Below are 9,854 nucleotides of genomic sequence, written 5' to 3' on the forward strand. Positions count from 1 at the left end.
TTTTGCAAATGATGCAATCATGAATAAATCGGCTTATAAATACATTTATAGAGTCCGACGACCAGCTCATCATTAATAGCATTTTTCCAAGGGGGGGTAAATGAATAAACGGCTAATTTCATCCATTCAATTAGGTGCTGAGATCTGTGGGACTCCACCAGCACCAGCAGCAGCACCCCCATCACCACCACCATCATCATCATCATCATCATCATCCCCACCATCATCTTGCAGCCTGGCAAGCCGGAGGAAGATTAGAGACCTGATCTCATTCCCGGCACTTGTTTGGAGTCTGTCAGGAAGAGGAATGCCGGCATTAGGAAGGTAGCGCCACACGCTTGTGATATGATGAAATAAGGAGGAAAGGGGAAAGGAAAAAAAAAAAGGAGGAAAAAGACAGAGGGATGGACGGAGAGAATGCCGCTCTTCTCCAAAGTGTCACTGGCTTGTTTATTCTATTTTTCATCATCGCTGCCGGGGCAAAGATTCCCATTTTCTTTTATTCTAACCCCCCCCCCCCACACACACACACACACAAACACACACACATCTTTCACTGAGAAAAAAGAAACACTGCTCTCATTTTAAAGGTGTTGCAAACTCTCATGCCCCGGTGAAAATTACATTGTGAAATTTCTGGGCTGCTCCCCGCTGCCCCTTGCAGCCTTCAAGCAGCCAACAGACTGTGAAGAATAAATAATAAAAAGCTATTGATTATTTTGATGACTGCAAGATTCAATTAGGTATTCATTTTGCCCTCCAGTGGACCTATCAAGGCGAGGGGGGAGAGGAAGGGAACGAGGTGACTTGGCGGTGGGGGTGCGCGAAAAGGAGAAAATGTGCTTTGATGGCCCACATCTGATTTCAGTGCACTCCAAAAATCAAATGCAACACAATGTGTGATGACTAGTGACGTTGTTACCAGACACGCTGGCATTGAGCAGCCGCGACAGCTTCAACTCATTCTATTGATTAGCATTTTCAGAGATGATCATGTGTCATGTCAAACGGGGGTGAGGGGGCTCGCTGTGGTGACAAGCGTATTAAAAATGGGGCGCGCCATCAAGCACCCTGACGCACGAGTGGGACGGTGTTGATTGACGGGGGAACAAACTATCAATATGGCGACGTGGTGTATTATTGTGTCAAAACGTGCAGCATTGATACATCGGCATCAAATTTCAAACGCAATGTATCACATATTATCTTGAAAGTTAAAGTAGCGATACAGCAGCCTCCCACATTGATATTGCATCTTATGATACAGTTTTGGTGCACTAGCTTCCAATATTGATATTGCAAGATATTATGATCGATTAACTTTTAGGATAAAGTCAAAAATCACATTTTCCAATGTTCCATATCACAATCTCTAACAATGTATCGTAGTTTTGTACATGGATGTGAAATATCAACATTGCCAAAAATATGATCTTTCTCTCAAATGATACAGGACTGCACGGACATAAAATGTGCATTTAGTGGGGATCATGTTTCCACACAAGTACATGTTTGGACAAAAGGGACATTTTCCATGATGATATTTTCACATCATCTGTAAAGAAATAATCCAACGCTCGCAAGCTTGCATGGGGAACGGAATCAATATTTTTACCCACCTCAGGGGGAAAAAAATGGATGAAAATCAGAAATGTAATTTCATTTGTAGGTGTTATCTACCATCTCCAATGGCAACTAAAGCTTACTCTCCTTTTCAACAGAAGCCGCAGTTGATGTAGTGAAGAACGAATATGATAATTTTCCTTCCATCACACTCATTAAAAGGATCAACAGTCCCCCCCCCCCCACACACACACACACACACACATTCCCCACTCTTTCTCTCTCCAGCAAACCCTCCCTGGTGGATGATTGGAGGGCGAGTGCAGGCTGAGTGTTATCAAAGGAGTGTATTAAAAAAAGCTCTTTGAAGCTCATTCGGCACCAGCAGGTCCGGAACAGGGAGCACAGCCTTCGATTGGTCAGGTATATCTCTGTGATTATTATTATTTTAAAAAATATTTCTTCTTCTTCTTCTTTTTTTTTTCGCTAGATCGATCGACTGGACTGACATTCTGGAGCATCAAAGCTTCTAGTGCCCTAATCTGACTCCTCCTATGAGGGGCAAGGGTTGTTTTTCCTGCTTTTATTTTCCCCTATGAAAAAATGCCCTATGAAGTGGAGCTTGGACACTGCATTTATCAAGCCATAAATTATGTAAACATCTACAGGGTGGCATGCTGTACAGCGGGCACTGCAGCGGAGTGACACTACAGAGGACTCGCTGCCACTCAAAAGCTAGTGGCGCCATCCGCCGGGACCATCACCATGTGAATGAAAAGGTGTGAAAATCTGATTTCCCAAAAAGGAATAGGTAATTCTCTCTGAGGGTGGAAGCCTCAATCAATAAATCATTGTTAAGTAGATTGTAAAATCCCCCTCTTGGTATCAGTGCATTAGGATCCTCCTGAGGATGGACGAAGCGGGGAAAATAGCAGCGTGAGACAATCTCAATAAAGACAAGTCAAATCATACCGTTCATAAAGTCGGTCAGAAGTTGGCGAGCAACCAGAAGGAGCTGGTAGAGAGACGATGGAAGGTGGTAGAGTGGATTCGGGCCCTCTTTCCAGTTTTGGCAGCCGACCACACGAATGGAGGGGTCCAAATACGCCCGTGAGAGTGTGTGTAAAGAGCTCTGCCAGTCAACCAAATCAATAATGTCATCATTATTCATTGGTGTGTTTATTCAACAATTACACATTGAGGATTTCCTACTGGTTACAGTACAACCTTCATTAAAAAAAAAAAGATTTTTGAGGAGAATTTTAACACTACTCAATAAATTCATGATTACTGTTCAGTAACTTCATGATTGTACATAATTAGGCACCCAAAATCAGTCTTATTTGCAAGAAGCATGGATGCTAACGGCGTATGTAAATGATTATGGTTCATTAAAAGGGTAATTTATTATTCCTAATTGGTCAATTTTCTATCTATTTCTATTTTCTAATTAATTATCTTAATAGTTCACTCGGTTATTTTATTTGATTCAACATTTGTTGTGCAGTAGAATAACACTGTTTAAAAGGAATGGACGTTAATAAAATGTTGATTTACTGTATAATTGTCCTTGTTGTCAGTACCCGTACTTTAAAACTTGCAATTTAAAAGCAATGAAAAACAAAACGGTTGGTTGCCGGTCCGCAAACAGCATGTATTTGTCTCAACCGGTCCGTTACACAAAAAAGATTGGGGACCACTGTTTTGGAGAGCATTACAAAAAGAAAATAGATAGTGTCGCAGAATAGTTCCACAAAAACAAAATGGTCCCTGATAGAAAATAAATATATACAAAGTAATGAAGCCAGTGCACGTAATATTTTTTTTCCATCTCATTGTAATATCTGTTTCTTGTTATTTGTGCATTTGAGGGATGGGTTAGTTGAGTAAGGGTGACGTCAAAGAGAGGGGACGAGCCAAGTTGAGGAGTCTGAGTGTGGAGCGCATGGGCGTGAGTTGCGGCCAGCAGCAGCTGCTGTGAATGTGTTTTAATTGCTGCCTCTTTTTGTTTATTAAAAAGCGAACAGATTGCATCAGCAACTGCGTGCATCCTTGACCACATTGAAGGACATTCATTACAGTATTGAATTCTTAGTGGTGGGGGAAAAAAGTCCACCGTTACCTGTTTTGACGCTGTTTAATTTGATGCATCGTTTAACATTCATTTACTGGCTGAATGCTGGAGTGTAAAATACCTAACCATGTAAACATTCGCTGAAAACTATCGCCTAAATTCATACCTGAAGAAACGTAATTCTCCGGAATTGAGTGCTCCCACCATGACAGCGGCCTTCTCGGTGGGCCAGTGCAGCACTTTCCAGCAAGACAACTACAGTACCCACAATTCCCGGCCTCAATATTTTTGTCATGTGATTCAAATTAGAGACAGCACCCGCAGTCTGTGGCGAACAACCATCACTCTTGCTATGTTGTTAATATTTATTTATTAGGGGTCTTTGTCATGTCGGGTACATAACGGTACCGTTCGAGATTTTTTTTAGTAGGTTTCCAGGCCGGATGAAGTTTATTGTCGGATAAGACCTGGCGTAACGATGGCGGAAGTGATTGAAGAGGTAAGGTTAGCCCGCTGACGTTAGCCTGCTAATGTTGTCACGACCAAACCAACTCGTTCAACCTCAAATGTAGAGCTCGGTTGTTTTATTTATGCTTTTTATTTCGAGGCTACTCTAGCTCCCGAAATGCCTGAAGTGCATCAAAGCTCCACTCTGTACTCTTGTGTTTTTACTCATACGTCATCATGCCCATTGATGTGTATATATAGAGATATATGAATAATGTAATGTTTATTGATTTTAGACTAGTACTCTGTTTAGATGCAATCTGGATTTCAGTGCTTTATACTTCTTGTGATGTGTAATTAGAATCAAATTTGAGCTAATCTAATCTGTGATTCCCAAAACAGAGCAGACAACCCAGTGAGGAATTTACAGATGAATCAGAGGTAAGATCAATAAATAGGACCACTGATCTCACTGTCTGGAATGAGTAGTTTTCCTCAGTGTGCTGTTATTTCTTTACCGTCAACATCACTGTCCAGTGTATGCACAGCTCCGTCAAGCCCCGCTGATGTTTCAAGTCTAATAAGACCTCACAATGTATATAACCAGTCTCAATAGGATTGTTTTCAGAGGTGTCAAAACACTCATTTATTCGGTGCACCTGTTTTTACCACATCTGTCAATATTATGAGTCACTTTCAGCTCTTATGTGCTACACCCGAGAGTCGTGAGTAGACTAAATAAATTAGAGATTCATCCGTCGACCTGGCGGGAAAAGAGAACAAAGTGAGTTGGAAACATTCCTTTTTTAAAAATCAAATTTACATTAATTCCCATTTAAAGAAGACAAAAGCGAAAATATGATCATAAAGGAGGTATTTTAACAAACATTCAAGCCACAATATGCACACTGGTTCAACTAAATTGACTAACTCATGCCATATATGGCTCCTCTTATGCGCAAGACAGCAGCACAAGGGCTTTCCATGACTTTGCGTGAAATGCGGTGACCACATTTTCATTTTGGCGTAAGGAAGCTTCATCCCCATGCATTTGCTCTTTTCATAAAACAAACTTACAAGTCTTCCGCCGGCACATAGCAACACTTGTGGGCTGGTGCGTCATGGGCTGATTACTCACAATCAGCTTTCTAAATGATGCTGCACCGTCTGCCGGGTGTATGAAGTCCAAACACTGCCTGGGTGCGCTCTGATGTCCCGCTGAGTTTGGAGGGGGTGTGGGGGTGGGGGGCTGAATGTGGGACAAGAGCGTGGAGAAAGTGTTATTTTCACAAACAATCCTTTTCCCACTCAACAATGCCATACCTAGGCTATTTCCTTTGTATTACGGTGGCGAGAGCTTTGATGCGAGGGCATTTGTCACGGACTGTGCCACCGTATCAAACGAGAAAAAGCCAAACTGTATCCCTCTGCAGAGAAACTACGCACTTTCAAACTTTTACCATTTACCATCTATCGCTGCCTGCGCCACAGAGTCGGGACAATTTTCCTTCTTTTTGGTGGAAGTCACAGTTTTACAGTTCAAACCGAGGATGACATCGTTCGACCGTTCACGTCGTGGTCGTCATTTTAACTTCAAGGAGACATCTGCTGCAATTTGGGGACAATTTGCAATAGCCACATAACCCCACATTGCTTCCAAACTTAGAATAATGAATAGAGGTGCAACAAATAATAGATTAATCAACTACTAATCTAATAAAACAGATGTGAATGTCATGTTCAGGACATTTCTTGTCATGATAACAGTTTGAAGGCGCGTCAAAAGTGGTCAATCATGTGGTGCATCTTCTTTGTCACCCAGGAGGAGGACAGCGAGGAGGAGCCCAAGCTGAAATATGAACGCCTCTCCAATGGCGTGACGGAAATCCTCCAGAGCGACGCAGCCAGCTGTATGACCGTCCACGACAAGGTAACCAGTGGGCCGCACCTCGCAAGGGCCTTTGCCCGGCACATTGTCGAGACATGCGCTTCACAGTCCGTCTCGTGGGGACATGGCTTTCTCACCTGCGCGCGTAGCCGCTCCTCACAAGGAGACGCGCCAGACGCCATTGTCGGTTCCACTTTTCATTCCCGCTCTCTCGCCGATGGTTGTCATCGCAGGCCTGCCACCAGGGTGTAGTTCTGCAAGCTGACGAATCAGCACCACAGGGAAGCATGAGTCGGACATTTGTTGCCTCCACAAAAGGAGTTTGTTTCTTTGTTGGTTTGTTCGTTAGTTTCCATATTTTTCAGTTTTCAGGAGTGTTCGTGGCAGTTCAGGGACGAGCTACGATAACCTGGGAACTGTAATGACCAGCAGTCTATTTAAAAAAAAAAAAAAAAAAAAAACAATAAAATGTACTTTATTGTATTATTTTTCTGTCTTTATTACATTTTTATATTATTGTTTATTATATTGTTATATTTTTTGTTAGACATGGTACCAACTTTGATTTCAGTCATTTTTTTTTATTACAGTTGTAACATGGCCATAGTTGATCCATTTTGACATGTGTATATTTGAACATTATTTGCATGATGTAAATCTTTACCATTTTGACAATTTTTTTACCATTTCAAATTTTTTTGTATTTTATCAAGTACATTTTTGTTTGAATTTTTAAAAACGTATTTTTTTCTTTTTATTATTTTATTACCTTATATTTATTTACTTATGTATTTTGTTAAATAGTACTACAGTACTTTGATAAAATTTTCTTTACCTTAACTTCGTTGACAGCTTCCCACAGTCGAATGAGTGCCATTGTGCACTTGGTCAGAGCCCTGCATGGTCACAGCCGCCAGCGTCGCCCCACCAAAATTTCTCGCTTCCCCACCGTGAACGCGAGCATGTGGCCTCATATTTTAAGCGTCTGAATGGGGATTTCCGTTTGAACAATCCCCCGTCTCGATAAATCCCTTTTAAAAGTTGCTGCGCCTCACGACCCTCCAACACTTTTATTTATTTATTTCTGTGTTATTTTATTTTATTTTATTTTATTTGGGAAGATTGCGGCGGGGTCTGTGTGACACGCTCAGCTGTGCCTGTAAATATAAGCATTTCATTATAGGCTGCACTCAAGCATGCTGCTGGGCCACATGCTGCCAGAGAGCTGTGTGTGTGTGTTGGAGGGGGGTAGGGGGGGATTAGGCTGGGGTGCACGAACACACACTTAAAGCCACATTTTTCTTTTTTTCTCCCCTCCATACCTACTTTCTTTTTCCCCAGTGGACACACACACGCACACACACACACACACACACACACACACACACACACACACACACACACACACACACACACACGCACACACTGCACACACCCACATGAAATGAAAAAAATCCGTGAAAATAATAGCTCTGTGCTTAGCTTAGTTAAGCAGCAAGAGGGTGAAGAGAAGTCAGACGTACAGTGCATTTATTATGCTGAAGCATTTTAATTTAAGAAGAAATGCCATTTCACACTGCCTGACTTAATAAAGAGCAATGGCAATTTCACACTTTTGCTCACAAGCTCACCCAATCCGCACCCATACTCCTTTTTATTATTCTTTTTTAAATCCCCTTCGCCTACACACAAACACAATTTTGTTTTATAATTCAAAAATCTGTCATTCCTCTTGTTGAATTTCGACTTATTTTTGTGTTTCCAGTTTCTTGCTCTGGGGACACATTTTGGGAAGGTTTTCCTGCTGGACATCCAAGGAAATGTCACCCAGAAGTTTGAAATTGTGAGTTTACTGACTGATTAGATGCCAAAATAATAAGAATAATGATGCACATAGAAATCTGAAGGTTCTTTTTCCCACATTGTTTTCTTTGATTGATTGTTATTATTAATAATAGTGCAATTTTTTTTGTTTAAAAAAAAACAAAGATTTGATGTTTTGTTTTTTTTGAGGAGGCTGGAACGGATTGATGGTATTTCCATTCATTTCAATGAGCAACAGTGATTTGAGATACAGCCATGTTTTTTTTTGTCCCCGTAGAGCTCGGTGAAGATCAACCAGATCAGCCTGGACGAGAGCGGCGAGCACGTGGGCATCTGCTCCGAGGATGGCAAGGTCGGACAGCTTTCACCTTCTTGAGCTTTGAGCACACAAGTGGCACAGCACCATATTCCATCGGCACCCCTTATCCGCCACCAAACTCTGTGCTAATACCGTTGGACTGAAATATTGAACAGGTTTAACGGCACCAGTGTTAACCTGCCGTTTCAGCGCAGGAAATTATCTTTGTTACTGATGGTTATCGTCATCATAAGTTTGCCAGTCACACTTGAATTCAGGGGGCCCTTTAATCCCTACGAATCTAACTTAATCCTTAATTGCCGCTGAGATGCCATCAGGATCTGGCGTGATTTTACCCCCAGATGGCTGTGATGCACTAATGTCAACTTGGTGGTCCTCTTACAGTACACAAGAAGTGGCGGTAGAGTCGAAGATTAGCAAACTTTTAAAGCCCGCAGGGTTTTTTTTTTCCCCCGGAATCAAGGTGTGCACTAATTGGCGACCTGGTGGAACAAATCAAAGATGGGTTTTCCGCCGTTTTTCCCCGAAGGTTCGGGCTAGTTGCAGAGGCGGCAATTAAAGCGGAGGTGTTGAGTTATTCACCTTTTGTTGTTGCTTGTTGCAGGTGCAAGTGTTTGGCCTCTACACAAGAGAAGGCTTCCATGAGAACTTTGATTGTCCCATAAAAGTAAGTAACAGATGCCCTGTGCAGAGGAAAATTGGATTGCCCTCAAAATTCACTTTCATCTAAATGCTATCTGGCCTCAGATACATCTCTCACGCCAACTCTCCAGCTGGTAAATTGCCAGCTCCTTTCTTGGTCGGTACCTGTCACACAGAACAATGACACAGGAAAAAGGCAGCATGACGGTTAATGTGAAGGGCTGTCAAACAGCTGTTAGACGTCACGGCTCTGAAGCCACAAAAATTGCGATGTCATAATCATCCTGCTTCAGTAATCATCATCTACTGTGAGGGTAATGTTCCAGAGCACTCCGATACCTTAAATCAATCATATCAACAATCAACAATAAGTGAAATCTGCATTCTCGAGCCATATTTTGATTGATTACCAAAATACTGTACAGTGTTAAGTTTTTGTATTTACCGTAAACAAATCCAGTTGTTTTTTTTTTCCAAACGAACAAACTTGACTTACCTACAGTTGCTCTGTACGCGTTCTGGAAAAATTGAGTTCTGTGTGAATTGCTGATCTTACGGAAAAATGGGACACAAATTCCCACTCCCAAATTTTGAGCAAGGCCTTAAAAAGTGGGAGGCAACTCCATTCCGTATTTCCTCTCATCCACATGTGTCAATACGTTTTTTTTTTTCACGTGTGGTCTATTTCCTTAACTGGAATATTGAAAAACATCAATCCCATTTCACTTTCCCCAATGCTAATGGTGTCATCTCTCATGCTAGGTGGTGGCATTACACCCCCACTTCTCCAGATCCAACTCCAAGCAGTTTGTCACCGGCGGCAACAAGGTAACTTTGAATAGAATTTTGGATTCCACTCCACCCCCTACTGCACCCCCCCCCCACCCCATTTGCCATTTCACTTCCTTAACTGGAATATTGAAAAACATCAATCCCATTTCACTTTCCCCAATGCTAATGGTGTCATCTCTCATGCTAGGTGGTGGCATTACACCCCCACTTCTCCAGATCCAACTCCAAGCAGTTTGTCACCGGCGGCAACAAGGTAACTTTGAATAGAATTTTGGATTCCACTCCACCCCCTACTGCACCCCCCC

General features: G+C 42.1%; 1 protein-coding gene and 1 long non-coding RNA gene across 4 annotated transcripts in view; one reads left to right on the forward strand and one right to left on the reverse strand.

Annotated features, from left to right (window-relative positions):
- Window positions 1–3,877, reverse strand: LOC109521823 (uncharacterized). The gene is made up of 3 exons (XR_002169437.1): window positions 3,804–3,877; window positions 2,536–2,695; window positions 1–292 (listed from the first exon to the last, which is right to left on the reverse strand). It is a non-coding gene; the product is annotated as an uncharacterized LOC109521823 (long non-coding RNA).
- A 63-nt stretch (window positions 3,878–3,940) lies between these two features.
- The window catches only part of vps41 (VPS41 subunit of HOPS complex), a 31,004-nt gene continuing 25,090 nt past the window's right edge, over window positions 3,941–9,854 (forward strand). Inside the window, exons 1-7 of one of the 3 annotated variants that reach the window (XM_019879883.1) lie at window positions 4,116–4,136; window positions 4,487–4,525; window positions 5,907–6,014; window positions 7,738–7,815; window positions 8,074–8,148; window positions 8,720–8,782; window positions 9,520–9,585. In XM_019879883.1, coding sequence (XP_019735442.1) covers window positions 4,116–4,136; window positions 4,487–4,525; window positions 5,907–6,014; window positions 7,738–7,815; window positions 8,074–8,148; window positions 8,720–8,782; window positions 9,520–9,585 — 450 coding nt within the window. Of the gene's footprint in view, window positions 4,137–4,486; window positions 4,526–5,760; window positions 5,765–5,906; window positions 6,015–7,737; window positions 7,816–8,073; window positions 8,149–8,719; window positions 8,783–9,519; window positions 9,586–9,854 lie in introns of those variants that run through there. The other 2 variants (XM_019879884.1, XM_019879885.1) reach the window with 2 other exon arrangements.

Source organism: Hippocampus comes, unplaced genomic scaffold (assembly GCF_001891065.2).
Source record: "Hippocampus comes isolate QL1 unplaced genomic scaffold, H_comes_QL1_v1.1 scaffold446, whole genome shotgun sequence".
NCBI classification, from domain to species: Eukaryota; Metazoa; Chordata; class Actinopteri; order Syngnathiformes; family Syngnathidae; genus Hippocampus; species Hippocampus comes.